Source organism: Peromyscus californicus, unplaced genomic scaffold (assembly GCF_007827085.1).
Source record: "Peromyscus californicus insignis strain IS unplaced genomic scaffold, ASM782708v3 Scaffold_9__1_contigs__length_137607984, whole genome shotgun sequence".
NCBI classification, from domain to species: Eukaryota; Metazoa; Chordata; class Mammalia; order Rodentia; family Cricetidae; genus Peromyscus; species Peromyscus californicus.
The window spans coordinates 85380099-85403462 of record NW_026294617.1 but is presented as its reverse complement, the minus strand read 5'-3'; the positions used below and the strand labels follow the sequence as shown (position 1 = coordinate 85403462).

The window sequence follows — 23364 nt, the reverse complement described above, 5'->3', positions numbered from 1 at the left end:
AACACCCACATGGCAGCTCACAACCCAGTCCCAAGGGATCCGTTGCCCTCTTCTGGCCTCCATGGGCACTGCGTACACATGGTGAACAGACATATGTAGGTAGGACACTCATAGACATGAAAATAAATAAATCTTTAAAAATCTAGGGAACCCCCTTCTGAGCAGCCCAGACAGTCACTCTGATCCTAGTTCACTCTCGACATCCATCCCTAAAGAGTTCTCACTAAAGTTTAGGGTTTTGTAGTGTAGTCTTGGGCCTTTGTTTTGTTTTCTAGACAAGGTCTTGCTATAAAATCAAGGCTAGTCTCAAGCGATTAACAGTCCCGCCTCGTCCTTCTGAATGCGGAGGTTGTAGGCACTGTATCACCACACCCTGCTACTAAGTTCTCACTTCTGACTGTTTTGTACCGAAAGATTTTATAGGACAATGTAGATGTAACCAATGGTCTTATTAAATAAGAAACACAGAGCCGATTCAGAGAAAAAAGCCAAGAGGTCAGAGCTAAGAGCCTCACCCTTCCTGCTTCAGGGATCCTCTCCAGCCAAGAGAGCTCTCCGAAAAAAGGGGCCTACTTCCTGTGTGTATGTCTTTATGTAGTCTAGCTGTTCTGCCTTCTCATTGGTTGTAAACCCAAACATGTGACTGCCTCGTCACTGCCTGAATGTACCGCCCTCCAGGTCCTTAAAAGGCGTGCGCCACCGCCGTCACGCACTTGCTATGGCTCTAATAGCTCTGACCCCCAGACAACTTTATTTATTAACATACAATTAAAATCACATTTCAGTACAAATAAAATACCACCACAGGACAATAACTTCTGCTGGAGTGGATCAGTGTACGGGAGTCTCAGGCTGGCCTGGAACTCAGGATGATCCTCCTAGGTCAGCGTATAGGAATTTCAGGTACTACCATAGGTTTGTCCTTCTGTTTTGTTTTTAATATGTTTTCTAGGGATTCGTGTCTGGCTTTGTTTGTTTGTTTGTTTGTTTGTTTTTGCTGTTGTTGTTTTTTGTCTTCATTTATTTCTGTTTACCACATGTGTGTCTGATGCCTAAGGAAGCCAGAAAGATGAATCAGATTTCCTGCGACTGGAGTTACAAATAGATGGTTATAAACTTCCATGTGGGTGCTGGGAATTGAACTTCAGTCCTCTGAAAGAGCAGCCAGAGGTCTTAACCTCCAGCCCTGAGAGGTTCATCTTTTAAAAAAATGACTTGTCCTGTATTCCTTAGTGATTCTAGGCAATGCTAGTTTTTCCCCTAGTAATAAAACATTAAACATTCTAAAAGCTGAGTCCATGTAACTTGGTAATTTTTCGTTGTTGTTTTTAAGAACACAAGTGTTAAATGTGAGTCAACATGAGTGAATATTTGTGACAAAATGGATTTAGCCTATGGCTCAAGGGAATTTGCCACTGGGAGACTAGAAAATTATTAAAGCTATTCATTTATTCACTTGTCATCTTCTGGAAGCTGCATTGTTGTTACACTGTAGCAGGTAATCTCTGATAATGGTTGTGGTTTTAATTTTAGGAAGTGGGTTTACTCTTAGTATAGTTTTAGGTCATCGTTGAGCTAAAACAAATTTATAGCTATTTCAGTGAAGTTGGTTTTTATATTTTGTTGGTACTTGTCAAGAAGTAAAGGTAATATAAAGGAAGAATGGGGAGGTTTTGTGTTGATTGTTTGAGCTGTGACTTCACTGTTTACTGAATATTGGGTTTCTTTGATTTTTAATACTCATTTGGAAAATGGGCACTACAGATAAAGCTCCAAAAGGTTGTATGAAGATTAAGATTAGATTAGGCTAGGCAGCTGGGCCTTTAATCCCAGCAGGTGGATCTCTGAGTTCAAGGTCAGCCTGGTCTATAGAGTAAGTTCCAGGATAGCCAGGGCTGTGCAGAGAAACCCTGTCCTCTCCCCCATCCTAGCCCACCTCCCTAAAAAATATTAGGCCAGGCATGGTGGCACATGCCTGTAGTCCCAGCACCAGGGAGATAGAAGTAGGAGGTTCAGAAGTTCAGGATCATCCTTAGCTACTAGTGTTTCAGGCTAGCCTGAGCTATACATGAGATCCTGTCACAAAAGACCATATAAATAAATATATGAAATTAGATACTTTATACAAAAAGTGCCAGCTAGCTGAAAACTGGTGTGTGTGTCTGTAATTCAAGCTACTCAGGAGGCTGAGGCAAAATTGAGGGCTGCATGGGCTACGTACAGAATTAAAATTCCGTAAATTCATGATATTGACCAAGATGGGCAATTTCCTGAGAACCTGTCTGAAAATTTAAAAGAAAAAATTAAGTACACATTGTGTTGACAGTTACATTATTAGATGTTGACATACTGAGTTTTTCCTGTACCCATACACACAATTATTTATGTATTTTTTGTCCCATAGGACTCTATTGAGGAAAAGGGGAAATATTCAATGAATATTGTGCTTTTCTTAAACTTCGTATGTATTTGGGGTGGTAGTCCTATGTTATAGATTCCTGGAAAGTAGTTATGTAACATATTGTCAGTTGATCTTTCAAACTAGAGAAAATTGAAATGTGAGTTCCTAGAGTGCTCAGTTTAAAACTAGACAGGGAGTTGGAGAAGTAGCTTAGTGGTAGTGTGATTGCCTATGCTGCCAAGGGCTCAGTCTCCAGCACTGTAAAGGAAGTTAGATGAAATTCCTTCCACAAGTTGGGAAAGTTGTTCCATTGAATATTGATTTAGTCAGATTGTAAATGGTAAGTAGACCTGGTCACAGAAGGCACACTGCTGGAATTATAGCAGATAGCAAAATTTGCACAAAGGCTTATTTGGAAAGTATCAAGGTGTGCATCTTGGAACCAAATTTAAGCTTTCAGTTTAGGGTTTTTCTTTATTAAGGAGTCAGTAGATGTTTGAAAGTAGAGAAGAGTAAAGGGTAGAATAATAATAGTTGGAACATTCTGAAGGATTTTAAGGGAGGTTATATTGGAGAAAATGGTTTTTATTTTGGACACAGTTCATACTGTGTAGCCCACACTAAACTCCAAACTAAAGATGTTCTTGCTTTATAGTCTTCTGACTGCTGGGACTTCTGGTATATGCCGCCATTCCCTACTTAGAAAACCCTTTTTATCCTCTTAAAGATCACCCAAACAGCCAAGAAAAGTTCATTATTCACAGGCAAATGCTTAGTGCAAGAACCATTATTTATTAACCATAAATGGCACCCACCTTTTGATTTAAACATATTTCCTCCTAAAACCACTTCAACTTCCATATGGAACTTACAGCTCTGAAGAGTCATCTTGATGCTTAATAAAAATATTTTAGATAATTAAATGTAGTGAAAAGATAATATTGTTTAAGTGGACAGTAATACCATTCAAATGATCATCAAATAAAGATTTTATCAGCTGGGCGGTGGTGGCGGCGGCGGCGCACGCCTTTAATCCCAGCACTTGGGAGGCAGAGCCAGGTGTATCTTTGTGAGTTCGAGGCCAGCCTGGTCTACAGAGGGAGATCTAGGAAAGGCGCAAAGCTACACAGAGAAACCCTGTCTCGAAAAACCAAAAAAAAAAAAAGAAAGAAAAAAAAGTTATAACGATTTTATCAAGTTTTATTTTTGTTAGCAGTTCACTAGAAATTTAAGAGACCAAATAATTGAAGATTACTTATAGTCCATAAACAACAATAAACTTGTTTTGGAGGGGATATACCATTCTTGTCACTAAGTAAGGCTTTATTCAGATTTTAGAGCTCTAGTCAACCAATTACTATATTTAAATAAAAAATAGTTTACAGTTGTCATATATTACCATAGCACAAATGAAAGTTTGGATTTATTTATTATAGTACATTCTGATTTTCATTCAATAGGTAAGGTAGCTGCTTCAACTGATTCAATTTTTAGCTTGTTTGATTAAGTACCAACAATTTAAGTTGCTATTGCTCTTTCCACCAATTGGACATTCCTGACAGTGCTTATAAAGCAAGAAGGAATCTTAATTATGTGGTTTACTTTCTCATTTTTACAAAGACTTTTCTTCTAAGCTTTTGTTTCTAGCAGCTTGTTTAGATTTTCTTTTGTTAAGCTCTTACTTGATTGTAGTCCGTTGATGGTCAGACTGTTTGCTTTTCCATCTTTCAGCCAGTGGCACAAAGAACAGGGAGACTGAAGAGAGGAGATAGCAGGTGCCAGAGAAGTAGAAAGAGCCTGTGTATGTCTGTGTATAGTCATATATCCAGCCTAGGAGGAAGGAATGATTTCTGTGAATGAAGTGAACCTTTCTGTTTGTAATTCTCAGGCAAGTCTTCAACTTTAAAGGAAGGTGTCTGTATTGTGAGCCACTAGAACTAATAACAGCTTCTCACCTGTCTTACCTGAAACTGAATCATTTTCATCTGAGTAGAAACTCGCATCATTAAAAAAGTTATTGTGGACTCAGAAACATGTCTTAGAGTGGAGATTGGAGAAAATTAGCACTTCATTTCATGATATCTTACAAGAAGACTACTGTTTCCTTACGAGGAAAGTAATCATAACTTTTTTTCAAAGAAAAAGGAGACTGAACCTTCTTGCATTTACTGAGCTAACATTTGAGCATTTACCATGTTTCTGAAAATAATGCTATGTGTCCAGAATAGTGCTGAGACAAATAAACATGGTCCCTGCCCTCATAAAGTTTACAGTTTAGTGGAAAATAGATATTAACCATTTAAATTACGTATTTGGTAAATTCTATGAAGGGAAAGCTTGGGGCTATGAGATTACATGAGAAGGAACTGTTTCATAAATGGTTTAAAAGAATTCTTCTGAAATCTAAATAGTGGGTGTGTGAGCACACACACGTGCAGACTTGGATCAAGGACCTGATGCAGTGGTAGTCAAGCCCTCTGCCATTGAGCTGCATTCCTAACTGAAAGATCTTTAAAATAAGAATGGAGGGGCTTTGCAGTCTTCTAATAATCAATGGCATATACTAGAGCTTGAGTAAACATCTACTTAAAAATGTTTGTTTCATTGTGTGATAGCAAGAAGTCAATGTTTTATAATGTCCATATAAAAGTCTATACTATAATGGCAGTGGTGGCACACACCTTTTTAATCCCAGCACTCAGAAGGTGGAGGTAGGCAGATCTTTGTAAGTTGGAGGCCAGCCTGCCCTACAGAGTTGAGTTCCAGGACAGCCAGGGCTACAGAGAAACCCTGTTTTAAAATACAAAAAAAAAAAAAAAAGTCTGTACTCTGGAAACATCTTTGTGTTATATGCCTATATGGTTATGGGTTTGGAGATGATAAATTGATGAAGAGAGAGGTAGGAATACTCTGTGCTTAGTTTTTTTGGTTTTTCTACCTACCCCCAGCTCATTTGGTATAATGTTTATTGCTTTTTCTTCATTCTCTTATTTTAGCTCTGACTTCCAGGGTTTGGGGTTTTTGTTATTTGGTTCTGGGGATTGAACCCAAGGCTTCATGTACATACATACTAAACATGTGCTCTACTGCTGAGCTACACTCTCAGCCCCTTTTGTTTTGATAATTTTATGTTTCCTATTTTTAATGTAATGCATGAATGGAATGTTTTATATTCTTTTAAGTTCAGCTGACTTTAAGGAATTTGTTTGTTGATTCCTTGCTTGATTAGTGACTCTCAGTCAAATGTTTCTTGGGGGTAAGTTGAGGGAGTGGAGTGAGGTCAGCTAGGATGAGTCTTTGTATTCTGTGGATGTGACTGACCTAACACTTTCTAAAAAATAAGTGAGTATTCTGAGCTATGAAATTTTCTAGAAAGGAGGAAAAATGGAACAGCAACCCCTCTTATGTGTATATGTATATGTACTGTGAATCTGAATGGGTATCAAATGTTAGTATTATAGGAAAAGACGGGGTTCTTGATAGTGATGTAGATTGTACTAGGAAATATCAGGAGGGTACAGGTGAAAATGAGTTCAAGAGAAAATTGTTTATAACCTTTTTGTTTTACACACACACACCTTTTAAAGAGAATGTTATATCTATAACATTAAGGATTAAAATATTTAACATTTTTAACAAAGAAGGGGGGATCATTTGGCATATTTCAAGTTGGATGAAATAATTTGTTTTGAATGTTCTACCTATTTATACTTGGTAATTGAGATACCAGTATCTTTAAAATTCTAATTGAGATCCAGAGCTAAATTATATAATCTTTAATTTTTTAATGGTGGACAAAGGTTTACTACTCCAAGTAGATGTTTTAATACCAATCAAGCTTGAATTTTTAACTTAACATAGAAGCCATTTAAATCTGAGCTTGTTTATTATGGCTAAAGGGTTGATCTTATCCAGGATACCTAGTATTAGAAGTATTTTAACATATGCATAATAAGGTATCTTAGGCCTGGGACCCAAGTGTAAACAGAAAATTCATTTGTTTTATGTATACTTTATATGTATAGCCTGAAGATAATTTTTAAAAATTTACTAGTTTTATTGATGTGTATTTTGTCTGCATGTATATATGTATGTATTTTGTACTGTGTATGTGCTTGGTGCCTTAGAGGTCAGAAAAGGACATTGGATCCCATGGAACTGAGTTATGGATGGTTGTGAACCACCATATGGATGCTGGGAACTGAACCTTGGCCTTAACTGCTGAGCTGTGTCTCTATCCCTCTGAAGATAATTTTATATAATACTTTTACTATTTTTATACATGAAACAAACTTAGGGTAAGAAATTTTACCATTGTGACATCATGTCACTACTGTCAAAGATTTATTATTTTGAGTTTAAAGATGCTTAACCAAAACACTATGTATATGATTTTATGAGTTATGGAAAAGGGAATTTATTGTGCTAAGAAATATTACTATATGTTTCAGAATTTGTTGTTGAGCTGAATTAAGAATCCTATTAAGTGTTCGAAGCCAGCCCGGTCTACAAAGCAAGTTCCCAGACAGCCAGGACTTAACACAGAGAAACCCTGTCTTAAAAAAAGAAAGAAAGAAAGAAAGAAAAAATCCTATTAGGGGACTGCTGAGATGGCTTAGTAGGTTAATGAAATGGTTCTTGGTGCAAAGCCTGGCAGCCTGAATTCCATCCCTGGAACTCATGATGGAAGAAGAGAATTGACTCGCACAGGTTGTTCTCTGCCCTCCACATATACATTGTGGCATGTGCATGTCCATATACATAAAGTCATACAGTAAATAAATGTTAAAAAAGAAAGAAAAAAGTATCTATAGGTTTGCTATTATGTTTCCATTTATCATCATGTTAGAACATGAAGTATACCCAGGAAGTCCTTGATCCCAATGTTCCTTGATAGTACTTTCATCTATGAGGTGATAATTCTGAGACTGGCCTGTTTAATGAGAACTTCCTCTGTTGGGTAGAAGGTTTAGTGACAAACTTCAAGGTGTATAGACACATTGATTTTATTTCTTTATGTTGAGATGTGGGTCTCACCAGCTAGCCGTGATTGGCCTAGACTGGCTGTGTAGACCAAGGTGCCCTTAGACTCACTGAGATCTATGCTTCTGCCTTTCAAGTGCTGGAATGAAAGGTGTGTGCCACCATGCCTGGTTAGACCCTGATCTTTTTGCTTCTCAGGGCCACTGGTTGGGTACTGCAGTTTTATGTCTTACCTTGGTTATGTTGTAAAAATATTTATGTGCTCCATATGTGCCATAATATGAATAAATCTTGGGAAACATGGTTTAGCAAATTAAAATCTTGGGGCCTTTTAAGATGGGAACTCACCAAAGGCCCCAGGATAGAAATTTACAGTAAGATTTACTAGGAGCACTTAAGCATTGGTTCTGTGCTCTGTTTTATTAGAGGATTAGCATTTGGACACTCAGTCTTAGCCTTTACAAAAGCAGAATGATAATCTCCACCTCTTAAACCACAGTAGAGATATTTGAATTTATTTCTGATGTTTTCATCGATACTCATCAATCTTAGGAACGTTGAGTCAGAGTAAAGCTGGGTGGGGGTTGGTTTTGACTAATTAACCACCTGATGATGAACAGTTTGCGTGCTGTCTTCAGTGTTATTTATACAGACAGAGAACTTTGCTGTTTTCTCACTTGTCTCCCACTTACCCTAATCTTCACAGAAGACCTGTAACAGACCAAAAGATTGAGCTATTTTGTTTTCTTCTAATAAATTCTTAGGCCACAGAGAGATTCTTCATTAATAAGCCTGCATAACTGATAAAACTTTAAAGGTTAATTTGGTAAATGGTGGAGCAAGAATCAGATAGAAGTTTTGTCCATTATTTTTGAACTGATAGAGTGGAAATAGGGAATGACCTGTCAGCTGATGACATAGCTTATTTGTTAGAGCAACAGATCTCCTTGGATGAATGACTTTACATTTTATCCATTATCTTTTCCTGTAATACACAGAGCTAGAAAAGATAGGGGGCTGAAGAGATGGCTCAGTGGTTAAGAGCACTGGCTGCTCTTCCAGAGGACCCAGGTTCAATTCCCAGCACCTACATGACAGCTCACAACTGTCAATAACTCCAGTTCCAGGGGATCTGACACTTTCACACCAATGCACATAAAATAAAGTTTTAAAAAAAAAAAGAAAGAAAAGATAATCAGTTGCCCTGTTATTTCTGACTTACAAGGTTGAAATACCCGAGAGGGGACAGGGAGAGAGGAAGGGAGGGAAAGGATATGTAAGTGTTTGGATACTTACGGAAATTTCCTTTAGAACTTTAACCTCTTCTGGACCACAGCCAATTTACATCCATTTATGATTAGAACTTTTTTTTAGCAGGGCATGGTGCACATGCCTGTAATCTCAGCACTTGAAAGGCAGGAGAATCTTAAGTTCAAGGTTACCCTGTACTACATAGAAAGTTCTAGGCAGCCTGCACTATAGAGTGAGACCCTGTCTTAGAAAATCAGAAAAGTTGATAAAAATTTTTGAAGTTTTCTTAAAGGGCCTTGAGAGAGTGAAGATTCTTGTGTAGCGAGTTGCAGCAAGCTAAAGTTGCTTGGTGGTTATTGCGTGAATAGAGAGATAAAATCAAACTAATTTAAAAAGTTAGGAAAGCTTTCAAGATATTTGTGCTTGATTTATGTATGTGCATAATGTATTTGTTTATTGGGAATGGGGAGAAGTGGGATAAGGGAGAAATATATTCAGTTTTATTATTTTGTAGGTAGCTAGTATGGGCCTTCTAATTTGAAATGAAATAGCCGTTTTATTTTGAGCTCATGTCAAATGCCTTGAAGTCAAGATGAGGAATTTTATGTAATGTGGTTTATGTCTGAATTGTATAATGGAGAATATGATTATATTTTTCTGTCCAAGTTATCATCTATAATATTGATATGCATCTTGTATGTTTTTTAGCAAGGGTCTGCTAGAAATTTAACAAACTTTCAAATATTAATTCTTCTATTTCCCCACAATCTTTCAAAGCTACAATCTTGGTGCTAAGATGGAATTCTGGAGGCTATCTACCAGCAAAAACCTGGAAGGTTTGGGTAGTCAGTGACATTTAACGTACACTTAGTTTCCTAACCACCCTCAGCCAGGGAACTGAGTGTGATTTGGGCCATATTCTTAAGTAAAATTGGGTTTGTTACTAGTTCCTGGAAAAGGATAGAAGGAACCTGGCTGGAGTATGCAGCAGTGGTATTCCATGGAGGAGTACAGGAGAGGAGGGTTTTGGCTTTTTGTCCTATGTTAAGGAATCGTGTTGCTGTTATATTTTTAGTCATATTTATGATGATAAAGGTATATAAATGATTTTATTTCCCATGTGCTCTATTTATATATTTTCAATTGTGTATTTTTTTAATTAATGGTTTCTATAGGCTTCCTATGTTTTTTTTCTTTCCTAGAGTTATTAAAGTGTTGTATAGAACTAACTTTTCTTTTCTTTTTCATTCCCATACAGGAAGGAGAAGTATATTGTTTATATATTCACTGTTACCATTTTAAACAAACAGTTTGACTGAGGATATACTGTTTGCCAGATTCCTACTTAAACATGCCTATACTCTTTTATAGGAATTTCAGCTTTTCATTTGGTAATAGATATGGGTAAGTAAAAAATGAGAATCTCTTACAGCTCTGAAGATTACCAGTAAACATTTAGAGTTAAAGGTAAATATAATCATGTAATGTCCCATACCTCTTAATAAAATACTGTTTTTATTTTGGTTTTCAAGTACTAGTAATTGAACCTAGGGCCGGACACATGTTAGGCAAGTGGTCCACCACTGAGCTACAGCTCCATTCCAAAGAATTGAGTTAATCTGAAAACCAATAATTTGTAGTGTTTTTGGTAGTTGCTGCTGAAGTCAGAACTTGGGAAGAGATCTAATGGTCTTTATAAAGTCCTCTATCGTTTTATAGAGGAATGACTTGCAGAAACAAAGGCTTCCTTGAAACCTCTCCCTTTAACAAGATGCTTAGCCATGTAACATCACTGTCAATGAGATGTCCTTAGTTTAGTGTCTTATCTTAATCTTACTTGAGATACTGTGAGCAACTAACAAGAGGAAAAAAATCCATGTGAGCTTTTAGCAGTAGCTTTATTACTACCCTTGACTTGTTAGAACATTTTTGACTGCCCAATTCTTAGGATTAGTGGATACAAGTATCTATCAGGAGCTCTAAGTATTCTACATTTTGGGTAAGAAAAAACTCTAAACATTTTTTTCTGATTGATTGAAAACAAATTTTATAATGCATTAGATATGTGCATGAAATAAAAGTTTCACAATAAAGTGATTCTATTTTCTAATTTGCTCTGTTGTAGTCTGTTCTTTTTCATTTAAAAAAAAAAATTAGTGGGCTGGAGAGATGGCTCAGCAGTTAATAGCACTGACTGCTCTTCCAGAGGACCCAGGTTCAATTCCCAGCATCCACATGACAGCTAATAACTGTCTATAACTCCAAGATCTGACACCCTCACACATACATGCAGGCAAAACACCAATGCAAATATAATAAAAGTAAATTTAAAAAAAAATAAAAAATTAAATAGAAGCCAAGAATGGTGACACATGCCTGTAGTTCCTGCACTTGGGAGATGGAGGCAGGAGGGAGGATTAAGAGTTCAAAGCCAGCAAGCACCCTCGAGGTAGTGAGTTTAAGATCAGTCTGAGCTACATGAGACCCTGCCTCAAAAATAATATTAAAAAAAAAAAAGTACAAACTTAACACCATTACAAATGGTTTTTTTTTTTTTTTTTTTTTTTTTTTGGTTTTTCGAGACAGGGTTTCTCTGTGTAGCTTTGCGCCTTTCCTGGAACTCACTTGGTAGCCCAGGCTGGCCTCGAACTCACAGAGATCCGCCTGGCTCTGCCTCCCGAGTGCTGGGATTAAAGGCGTGCGCCACCGCCACCCGACCCGTTTTTGTTTTTTAATGATAGGGCAGAATCACTGTTTCAGTTATGGTCTAAAAGTAGCAAAAGTGAGGGCTGGCTCAGTTGACAGACTGTTTGTCTAGCATGGATGCCCTGAGTTTGATTTCATTTCCCATCTCTGCATAACCCAAGTAATTGATTTCACACTTGTAATCACAGGTGGGGACAGGAGGATCGGGAACTTCTTAAGGTTTCCTGGGTGCATGGGGAGTATGAAGCCTGCTTCAGCAAATGAGACCTTGTCTCAAAAACAAAACAAACCATTTAAAAATAGCAGAGTGAATTTTAAGGTAAGTTCCTTTTTGTGGACAGTGCAAATATAGTAGCAGTCAGTAAGATCAAATATATTGAACCTTTGGTCTGTGAGAATCTGACATTTAAGCCTGTTCGCTAGGAATATTTTTTTTTTTGTGCAAGTAGTCAATTTTTTAATTAAATCAGAAAGCAGAAAATACCATTTAGGTTAAACTGGTTATTTCTAGTAAAGTAAAATAGCACATCTACAAAATTAACTCAGATTTTCCTGTATTGGTGATCAGGGTAGAGGAAACATGGGAAAGTCAAATACAGCACTTATACCTGGTACTATTGCCATAATCCTAGACTATTTTCTTCATTGAAATTTGCTTAGAGTGTGGCTCAGTTGTTACCTGCTATCGGTGGTCCAGAAAGGACAGCCATTCCAGCAAAGAAACTGGCATATCCCAAAAACTTGTGTACTCTAGAATTCTTAGATAGATCAACCTGCAATTAGAAATCAGTGTTAGCCATTTTAAGGATTACCTTCTCCAGTATCTTATGTTTACTAAGGGGTGACACCATTTTTTTTTTTTTTAATCTTAATGAATTGACTCCTGGGATGATTTGGGTGGTCCTTTGCCCCCAGTGTTAGGAAAGCAAATAGAAGTCAACTAGGAAACAGTGGTTTTCAGCCTTAGGAACCTGGAATTTTGCCTAAGCCTCAGACACTGTCCTATAAAACTTAAAAAACAGTTCAGTTCCATTTGAATTCAGGATTTAAGTCACTTTGCAATAAAAACAGAGAACTTGTCAAAACAATGTTCTTAAAGTACACAGAAGCCATATGTAAGAAGACCTACATGCCTGTGTTCTAGCAAGAGACAGAGTCCCCTAGAGCCTGAAGGAAAGAAGTGAATAGAAGATAGTTGGAATCTTGCTGCTGATCTGTTCCTCCTTTTCCTGTTCTATGTGGGTAGTCCTCTCAGCTTTTCTTCTTCACACGGTAAGATAAATAATGACAGGATATAGCTAGCTATAGGAATTCTGAGTTCTCATGTCGTTTTTAAATCAAAAATAATATGAAATTTGAATTCGCTCTTGGGAAAGCTGTTACTGATCTTTGTATTGAGTGGTTTAACTTTAATGAATGAGTCTACTCACCAGTACTGGGAGTATTAGTGCCAGGTAGCCACCGGCAAAAATGGCAAAAAAGATGGTGTAGGCCATAAGGAGTGGGAATGTGGTGGCCAAAGGAGCAAGCAGGTTAGTCACACCACACAGGATGAGGTAAAGCTTGTGGTATTGATACTTCTTGATCCAGTTTTGATCAGCAATCCATCCAGAAATGAGCTGACTGACGGTCTCAGTGATACCTAGAACAGCGAATACAAAGTTAGGCAATCTGTGTGTTTCCTAACACCTTTTGTAAAAACGTCAGTGTATATAAGCTCATCTTTCCCCAAGTAGTAGGACTCCATTTTGTTGTCAGAATACATGAAAGAAAAATGATTTCGTGCCGGGCGGTGGTGGCGCACGCCTTTAATCCCAGCACTCGGGAGGCAGAGCCAGGCGGATCTCTGTGAGTTCGAGGCCAGCCTGGGCTACCAAGTGAGTTCCAGGAGAGGCACAAAGCTACACAGAGAAACCCTGTCTCGAAAAACCAAAAAAAAAATGATTTCGTACCAAAATAGGATATATAAGTTACTTTTCTTTTCTAAACACATTAATAAAATAGCAAAATGCTGCCTCCAGCAGAACATGAAACCATCAAGTTGCCATGTGTGTTTTCTAATTGTGTGTGGAATCCTTGCTAAAAAGACCATGGGTTGAAGAGGTCTTACAGTCTCTTAAAAGGTCCTGCAAGTGAAGATATGAAACTTAAGTGTCCTGAGGAGTCATAAGGTAAAACATGAGACAAAAATTTAAAATCTTACATTAAAAAACATAGACACTGGGACTTGTAGCTGGAGTTTTCTCCAGTCCTGCCCAGCCCCACAGACCCCACAACCGCTTGTAGCTACGGTCGGTTGGGCCTGCTCGGCCGGAGCTGGGGAGCTGGTGGCCGCCAAGCCACCACAACCGGCTATATGTATCTCAGGTCTAAGCGGGAGCCCGAAAGGCCACAGGCAAGCGACTGCACGTACCACGAACGTTGGGTGCCAGGGACTTATATTTGTTTATGAAGCTTTGGAATTTAAGACCTCCAAAGGTTGTTATAGTTAATTTGGAAATACGTAAGAAGTCTAAAAATGTCATTTGGGACATAGGTGGTATGGTGTAATCAGTAAAATTTAAGAACACGTTTTTTCACTCGGCATTCTTACTGTTTATCCTGTTACAAGACATAGCAGTTAAAAATACCAAAAGCCGTTGTCATCAAGAATAACATGGAGCCTGTGGCACATGCCTTTAGAATGTGTGTGTGTATGCAGATCTCTGAGTTCAAGGCTAGCCTAGTCTACATAGTGTAACAGCATTTTTTCACTGAAGCACAGCATCTTTGCAGTGAGAACATTTGAAACTAGGTGTCTTATGCTTTGCAAGGGCTTGGTAGGTAAGAGATATGTAGAAGAAAAGGTAAGTTGACTACTGAGAATTGCTGGCTTAGAGCAAAACGGATTCAATCTTACCCATTTTCATTTGTTTCACTTTTTGTTTTGTCAGGTGAGAGAATCTGCAACTTAAGCATTTGATCTTACAATATTTTATAATTACAGAAAAGAACATTCTAATTTATTTTAAACATGAACCTGTGGATTAGTGACTAATCCAAGGGTCATGTTTATCTCACAATTATTTCAAGAAGAAATATATTTAGCATCAAATACCAGTAGAACATTATGCTAACTGTGGGCCTGGCACTAAACTGACTTACACACATTACATTCATAATAGAGCTGTGAGGTAAAGCATTGTGCTATGCATATCCTATAGATAGGACAGGAAATCCTGACACAGAGGAGGATGCCTTGCCCAAGGTCATACAGCAAGGAAATTCAGAGCAAGAGCCTGACCTGAGAAGTTAAGCTTCAGAATCAATCTTTCCACTTACTACACTATGTTTTCTGGCTGAGATTTCCTTCTTCCCAGACTTGTTATTGACACTTAGCACCAGCTTTCTGAAATTAAGCTACCCAAGGAGTAATTGATGTCTACTGTGTTAGACACCTGAAAATGAATAAGGTAAGTTGGGTCCATTTGAATCTGCAAGATAGCAGTTTACAGATCTGCATTAGGAAATGCAAGGTATTCTGCTTAGCCTCAGAAAATGTGCTTTCCCTAGCCTTCCACAGCCCACTCATGATCACTCTTGCTTTTTCCCTCCTTTTTCTACTTGCTTCAGTTTTAAAGTAAAATTTAATAAACTTTTAACAAGCAAAGTTCATTTTTCCTTCTAGGTAGGAAGCTTGAAATAGGTTTTCTTACCAGCTACAGACACAAGGTAGGAGGCATCCATTACGTCAATTCCAAGTGTTTTGGCTCTGGCTACTAGGTGAAAAGTAGGAATGAAATATGCTAATTGACTGAGGAGAAAAGACCAGGTAAATATATAGAAGAAAGGATTTCTAAAGAGAGAAATATCTAAAAGATTTTTACAGTTCCATGAAAAAAACTTTTTCTGGTAACTTTTGTCATTGCTCGTAAGTAACAGTCTGTTCTTGTGAGGCCTGTTGCTGAACTCTTCACTTTGATTTTCTACGACAGTTAAATTTTTAGTAGATGGTCCAGATTTCTTCATAGAAATGCCTTGGATGGAAGACTCTTGTGTCTCATTGCAGTATGATGTTTCTGTCCTGTCTGATACCTCTGGTCCAGTTGGAGACAAACTGCTCCCTTTGCTTTTAATATCAGAATTGTTCTCTATTTGGATGTGGATGGGTCTTAAGAGCATGCTGGAAGGCACCAAATTCAATGTAATAGCTCCAAATAATATAAGAGCACCTAAGTAGAAGAGAGAAATTGAGAAGATAAGAATACTCTTTGGTTCATGGTACTTTCTATTTATAGACTCAGAAAAGGCCAATCTACTTAGTCCAATAATTCTTGAAAACACTACTTTGCCTCCATGTTTACTTAAAAGTCTATTTTATGCGTATGTATGTGTCTCCATGTGCATGCATTATGTGCTCATGTTCATGCATGTGTGTGGCCCACTGAAGCCAGAAGAGAGAATGAGATCCCCTGGAGCTGAAATTCTAGGCAGTTATGAGATGTCTGATGTAGGTGCTGGGAATGGAATTCTAGTCATCTGGAAGAATAACAAAATGGCTTTTAACTGCTGAGCCATCTCTCCTTTCTTGCCTCCCAAATTCAACTGAAAGCATTTAAATCTATTGACAATATACATGCTACAGAAAAATGGAATACTTTGGAGATAGAAAACCAGGAAGTTGGACCAAGAAGACATATGAAAAGGGGTTATTTTTGCTAAAGGAAAGGGGGGGAGGCAAGTTGCTAATCTGAATGGCACAAAGTTATAATACATTTTAATGAGTTTTGTTTTTCCAGGCAGGGTTTCTCTGTATAATAGCCCTGGTTGTCCTGGAACTCGCTCTGTAGACCAGGCTGGCCTTGAACTCTCAGCTCTGCTTGCCTGTGCCTCCCAAGTGAGTGCTGAGATTAAAGTTGTGCACCTCCACATACTGGCTTATGGGTATTTTAAATATATCGCAGTGACTGGATTTTGTAGGAAATACAGAATTAGTTGACAGGAATCATGGGGAATTAGAAAAGGGAACAGCCTTTCAGCCTGATACTTTTTTAATTCCCTTGAAAGAAGACATGCTAGTCTTGCCTTTGATACTGAGTACTTGGTTTCAGTGTGTCCTGAACAAAGCTATGACTTGTGTTTCTGGAGAGAACAAACTATGTAGGCTTTCTTAAAGATTGTCAGCTGGAGATTACCATTCACCATGAGACTACATAGGAAAGAATTAATGAAACCACTATAAAGAAAGAAATAGACATAAACATTTTAACTAAAGTATTTCAGAAAACTGAAATGGTTTTATGAAATTTCTAGTTGATTTTATATATATATATAAACACACACACATAGACATATATATGTCCAATAGGAACATAATCTTTTTACAAATACTTTTTCCATTTAATCTATTTTAGTTACAATTTTTAATGACGGTTTGGAGGAAAAAGAGAAGAGCATTGTTTTTCTAAGGGTGTTACTGTACACTGTTTCCAGTTGGATCTCGTGCGTTGAATTCCAAAGAGAATTTTGAGTGGGCTAGCAAAGCCCCTAGGTCATGGAAGAACTTTTTTTCTTATTTTCTAGTTGTGCTTCTATTAAGTATCATCCTTATTTCCCCTGTCATATTCAGTACTAGGGATTAAACCCCAAACCTTGTGCATATTATAGCAATACATTCTACAAGTGTTTGCACTTAAGTGTTCTGGTGCTTCATTCCTATAATCCCAGCATCACCACAAGTTTGAGGCCAGCTTGGTCTACATAGCAAGATTCGGAGTCACTACGGTCTCACAGTGACCTTGGATCGAGGAAGAGGAATTTATTAGTCTTGAAGCTTCACCTGTAGTCATCAAAGGGAGGGCTAAACATTAACCTTTTGGAGTTGATAGTTTAGAAACTTAGACTGACTCACCTGTCCAGTCATAAAGATCTATCAGGAATTTTGTAAAGGGTGCCAATAGAAACGTTAGTCCCATTCCAGAACGGGCAATTGCTGTTGAAAGACCCAATCGTTTTTTGAAATATTTGGTAATTACCACAGCAGCTACTTGGTACAAGAAAGCAGACCCCAATCCTAAAAGAAAAACAAGTTTGAAATTCCTTTCTTATTAGGTTATTAGTTAACCAGATCAGATCATCTATTTAGGAGCCTTGGGCAATAGGAAGGTTTCCTGTTTCATCTTTTATAGTCTATTTACAGTAGACTCACCTGGTAACAGTCCCATAGTCACACAAAGAAAGGGAATGCCTGTGGCCCAATTGCTGACCAGATAGCCACCAGAAACAAGGAAAGTCCCAAGAATGGAAGTAGTTTTTTCTCCAAGTATGTCACAAATAATAGCAGCCAGGGGACCTTGAGAGAAGAAAGAGAAAGTGCTAAGTTAATGTGCTCTGGCATCCATCAATCCCTATGTGTGATTTGAATGAATGATTAGAAGAAAGCAAGATGACTACTTTAAAATATTGTATATTCAAGAAAATAAAATTGTATTTGTACTAGTGACCTTTGTTTTGTGCAAAGTTGAATCACTAATCTCCATATTACCGTATTACTAAGCACTAACTAGAACCAGAGGAGAAATTGGTTTAATGTTTGTTTTGAATATGGTCACATAATTAAAACTGAAAGGTTTCACTTTCAGTCTTGGCTCACTGGACTGAAAGCCTTACCAGACTAGAAAGAAACAAGGCATGAAAAATTCCAGTCATGAATTAAATAGTTGGATTCTTAATTCCTTTCTAACCCTCATTTTCCCAACTTAATTATCAAGTTAAGTAGTGCCTTTTTCTTTTTTTTCCTTTTTATTAAAATAGAAAAGGGAGCCGGGCGGTGGTGGCGCACGCCTTTAATCCCAGCACTCGGGAGGCAGAGCCAGGCGGATCTCTGTGAGTTCGAGGCCAGCCTGGGCTACCAAGTGAGTTCCAGGAGAGGCGCAAAGCTACACAGAGAAACCCTGTCTCGAAAAACCAAAAAAAAAAAAAAAAAAGAAAAGGGGAAATGTGGTGGTATTTTACTTGTACTGAAATGTGATTTTAATTGTATGTTAATAAATAAAGTTGTCTGGGGGTCAGAGCTATTAGAGCCATAGCAAGTGCATGGCGGCGGTGGCACACGCCTTTTAAGGACCTGGAGGGCGGTACATTCAGGCAGTGACGAGGCAGTCACATGTTTGGGTTTATAACCAATGAGAAGGCAGAACAGCTAGACTATATAAAGACACACACAGGAAGTAGGTCCCTTTTTTCGGAGAGCTCTCTTGGCTGAACAGGATCGCTGAAGCAGGAAGGGTGAGGCTCTTAGCTCTGACCTCTTGGCTTTCTTCTCTGAATCGGCTCTGTGTTTCTTATTTAATAAGACGGTTGAATACATCTACATTAAACACTATGATGTCTCTTTCAGTATTGCATATTGATATTAATGCATATTAATAAGTAAACTTGAATGTAACAGTACTTCAACCTTAAAGTCATGACAGTGTTGTCAAAGACCTTTATGGTCTTTCTCCATAGACAGTAAGCTTGTTGCCAGTTTCATACCTGCACAAAAACGGAGTGATGACATGATGGATCCAATCCAACCAATTTGCTCTGAAGTGCCTTCAAACTCTTCTTGAAAGACCACAAAGAAAATTGCAAATGTCTTGGTCATCCCCATCACAAACACATTTACCTAAACCAAAGCATATCAGGGTCCTCGTTAGGTGAGAAGTAGGCTAGTCCTCTTTAAAGTGGTGAGACATAGTCATGAAAATATAGACTTGAAATCCCCATTTCAAGTCTTATGAAAAGGATGTGTCACTATTGATTCGTAGGTGAGAAGCTGAAGTTTAGAGAGAAAAAAATGCCAATGATGGTACAGGCAGTGAAGTTTATATCCTAGACTGACTCCAGACTCACCACTATTTTGTTTCCTTATTGCATAGCATTTCAGGAGGTTGTTTATTCCACGTGCTTTGGGGGAGTGGGAGGAACACAACTATTTCTGTTTGGATACCACCATTCCTCAACTCCTAAAGAATCATGACCAACACCCACCCTTCTTTAATCAGCATTTCTAGTCTTTTTTCAGAATAGTATTTCTTATCTGGAGGCAAGAGACCAAGAATTGGCAGTGTATAGGAGGCTCCCAAAGTTCAGGAAGGAGTCCTAAACAGTTTTCTCATTCTGATTTGAAAGTACAAAACAAAACTTGGGACTAGAAAGATGGCCTAGCAGTTAAGAGCACTTATTGCGCTTCCAGAGGGCCCAGGTTCAGTCTCTAGCACCCACTATCTGTTAATCTATTATAATTTTTCTCCAAAAAAAAAAAAATCAAACTAGCAAATTGTGTAAATATCAATGCACTAGACCTGTCTCAGTTTAAAATGAGCAGTCCTTATGAGCAAGGACCACCAATGTGAAGTGTCATTCTGTAAGCCTTTTTCCTTTATGTATGAACTATGTGGTGGTGTCCACAATGCTTACCTGGTTTTTGTTTTTTGTTTTTTTTTGTTTTTTTTTTTTTTTTTTTTTGAGAAAGTCTCAAAAGTTTTGGCTGTCCTAGAACTGTGTAGACCAGGTTGATCTTGAACTCACAAAGATCCTCCTGTCTCTGCCTCCCAAAACTGGGATTAAATACATGTGCCACCACTCCTGGCTTACCTCTGTTATTAATCATCTGAATGTGGCTAGCTATTGGTCTTAAGTAAGAACTTTTCTTCTTTGTTCAGGTGTTTCTTATTCCTTCTAACTCTAATGTCTAGGTATGACAGCCATGAATTGAGTGTGACCTGCCCAATAACAGGCTGTGTTGTGTATTCACTGAGTATCAGGAAAGGAAAGGCAGAGCTCTTGGATTTACCCAGCCAGCTCTCTTTAACTTTGAACTTCCTAATTCATTTCTATTTGGACTCAAAAAAGATTCTAAAGACTTCTCCCAATGTATTTTCCCTTCATTAACCAAGCAGATGACTATATTAGTCTTGATCCCATGCCTTGAATCAAGTTTGGTAGGTTTCAGTCCTGCTTCAGAGTTTTCATCAGCCATTGTAATAGTTTCACCTTCAAATCAAGCAAAATCCTAGGAATGGTTCAACCCCTAATTTCCAACTTAAAAGCAGTTTTTTGTTGTTTTGGTTTTGGTTTTTCAAGACAAGAGTTTCTTCTTTGTGTATCCCTGGCTGTCCTTGAACTCTCCTGAGTGCAGGGATTAAAGGCGGGGGCAAACACCTCCTGGCAAAAGCAGTTAGTTGTATTGGACCCATAAGAATAAATGGGCTAAGGCTGGGCGGTGGTGGCGCATGCCTTTAATTCCAGCACTTGGGAGGCAGAGCCAAGCGGATCTTTGTGAGTTTGAGGCCAGACTGGGCTACAGAGGGAGTTCCAGGACAGGAACCAAAACTACACAGAGAAACCCTGTCTTGAAAACAAGCAAACAAAAAGAAATACTAAGTGGGCCTTACTGTGTGTGTGTGTGTGTGTGTGTGTGGCCTTGATTTATTTTGAAATCAGTGCCAGTTGTTAGGGTCACTTTTATTTAATGGCAGCGTCTTTCCCAGGCCCTTCTGTAGTATTATCCATGCTTGTCCTGACCTCCACAGACAAGTTTTTTCAAAGTCTATTGTGTCTACTTTCTCTTATCATAATATTCCACTGAAAACTGAAGTTCACTAGCTTAGTGCCCATCATGTAAGGGCTCTGACCAAGGTTATAACTTGCTTGTTGCTAAGTCAGGAGATTGTTGCTATTTCTATTATGTGACCTCAGCAGTGTCCACACATCGTTTTTTTCCCTGATAATTTCTAGACATCTTCCTACTTCTTCACTTTTTTACCCTCTCTGAATGATTCCATTCGTCCCCACATTGGTTACCCTCAAGATTTGTCTTATTCCTCTTTTCTCTGGTGATTTTATCCACTTTGCCTTAAAGTTCAAACAGTATATATTAGAGACACAGGTTGCTCCAGGTACATGTAGACTATACAAACACATTCTTGGTTACAAGTCCCTTGGACTCTGTACAAGATTAAGCCATTCAAACTGTTCATAGTGTTTCTTCCTATTCCTAACTCTAGTGAGCATTCATCACCCACCAAAATTCTTCAGCTAACAACTCTGGACTCTATATTCCCTGCTGGGCAGGTTCCTGTCCACATCTTAGTCTGCCCTCTCAATATGATCAGATCTGTATTTTCAGTTATTCCTGGTATCTTCCTTAAATTTGGGACCTTACTGTTTTCTTGCCTGTATTGCAGCTTGTCCAATGAATACTCTATGTCTAGGTACAATCCTCACTAGTCCATTATTGGCATAGCAACCACAGATGTAATTCTAAAATACTTTCCCGATTAATTTGCCTCATTAAAACTTTATAACCTCAGAGCAACCAATATTCCTGGTCAATCTGTTATTTTTCTGACATTATCTCACTGTGCTGCCCAGGCTAGCTTTGGACCCATGTTCCTCTTGCCACTGCCTAATAGTGCGGACATTACAGGTGTGCACCACCACACCTGGCTTTTAACGTGTTTTCTGTAGCCTCTCTGCACCTCTGACTTCATCTGTCCTCTTGTTAATTATAAATATGTCTTGTCTATCAGATATTTCATCCCCCATGAGCAGGTATTTAATTAGTGGCTACTGTGTTTCAGGCTGTATATTCAGAGTAGGCATATATGTCTGGTAAGACATACTAAACACAGAAACAGTTATATATTAAAGTATGGTAAGTTACAATGTAACCTCTCTGCCTTTGTAGGGGAGCTTACAAAGTACACTGAGAATTTTTTCCACTTTTTCAGGAGTTTAAATCTTAAAGAAAAGCATGCTTGTAATTCACACAGAAATAAATGCATTGCCCTAAGGATGCACATTATTACTATGAGCAGTGACTTAGCTTGAGTTCATTGTTAATAGTTCGGTATATTTTTTTGTGCTTCAGTAAGCATCATCATATTACCCAAGTAAGACATTACTACCCTGATTATGAGGTACTTTGTCTTAGCAGTAACTAGTCAAATGACTTGCCAGCCATTAAGAAAAATGTAGAAAAAGTGGGAGACCCAGACTATCCAACAATACCAACACCATACACCATTATTTGAGAGGAGGCCCAACCAGGCAGGGCTCTCAGAAACTAAAGGCATCTTTACTTTCCCTATTAGTAATGTTTCTATGGAAGGAGAGACGAAATTCTATTCTTTGGTAATGAAGACAGAATTTAGCAAATTGTGCTTTATTAAGTTTTATAATACACAAATCTTAGCTGAGAAGCTCTGCCTTCTCCTTTTCTGTCATTATGGAGGGGTAATGCGTTATGTTTTCCCACCTCCAATTTCATACAGATGTCTGTTACTCGCCAGGACTTGTGTTCCCATCGTGTGGCCTCTTATTGTAAATCTAAGCAGGGGAGGAGTGTCAAGAAAAAGGTGTTTTTATGAGTGTGTCTCCAAGTTTATAGACACGCAGGGTTATTTGAGGCACAGCCATGATGGGATCCATCAGTGTTTAGAATGGGCATCCTGACAATGCACATCACCACTTTTTTTTACAAAGCAACCCCAACAGTTCTTGGAGGTGAGGGCAAGAAGTCTTAGTTTTACATGTGAGATCTACAATGTTTAATTCTAGTTTAAGTTATGGGGAAGCGGGGATGTGGACAGCAGGCTGAAATGTTCCCAACCCTATCAGTGAAGGAGGCTGTCTCACTTGGCTTTCTATTGATATGATAAAATTCTTGGGGGGGAAAAAGGTTTATTTCAGCTTACAGTTTATAGACTATCATGAAGTCAGGGCAGGAACTGAAGCAGAAACTATGGAGGAATACTGCTTCCTATCTTGTTTTCCAGGCTTGCTCAGTTTGTTTTCCTAAACAACACAGGACCACCTGTCCAGAGGAGGCAGTGAGCTGGGCTCTCCCACATCAATCATTAATCAAGAAAATTCCCCCCCCCCAGACTTGCCTGCAGGCCAGTCTGATGGAAGCAATTGCTCAATTGCTGTTCCTTCTTTCCAGACGTGTAGGTTGGTGTCAAGTAGACAAACACCAGCACAGGGACTACTGTCAG

At 38.3% G+C, this 23364-nt stretch overlaps 1 protein-coding gene across 2 annotated transcripts in view; it reads right to left on the bottom strand.

Annotated features, from left to right (window-relative positions):
• Window positions 1–587: 587 nt before the first annotated feature.
• Slc16a4 (solute carrier family 16 member 4) overlaps window positions 588–23364 on the bottom strand; it is a 30751-nt gene continuing 7974 nt past the window's right edge. For both annotated transcript variants that reach the window (XM_052732137.1, XM_052732138.1), the window contains 7 exons: window positions 18857–18989; window positions 17529–17672; window positions 17232–17393; window positions 15037–15552; window positions 12772–12983; window positions 12021–12114; window positions 588–4231 (listed from right to left, as the gene is read on the bottom strand). In XM_052732137.1, coding sequence (XP_052588097.1) covers window positions 4080–4231; window positions 12021–12114; window positions 12772–12983; window positions 15037–15552; window positions 17232–17393; window positions 17529–17672; window positions 18857–18989 — 1413 coding nt within the window. In that variant the 3' untranslated portion in view covers window positions 588–4079. The remainder of the gene's footprint in view (window positions 4232–12020; window positions 12115–12771; window positions 12984–15036; window positions 15553–17231; window positions 17394–17528; window positions 17673–18856; window positions 18990–23364) is intronic.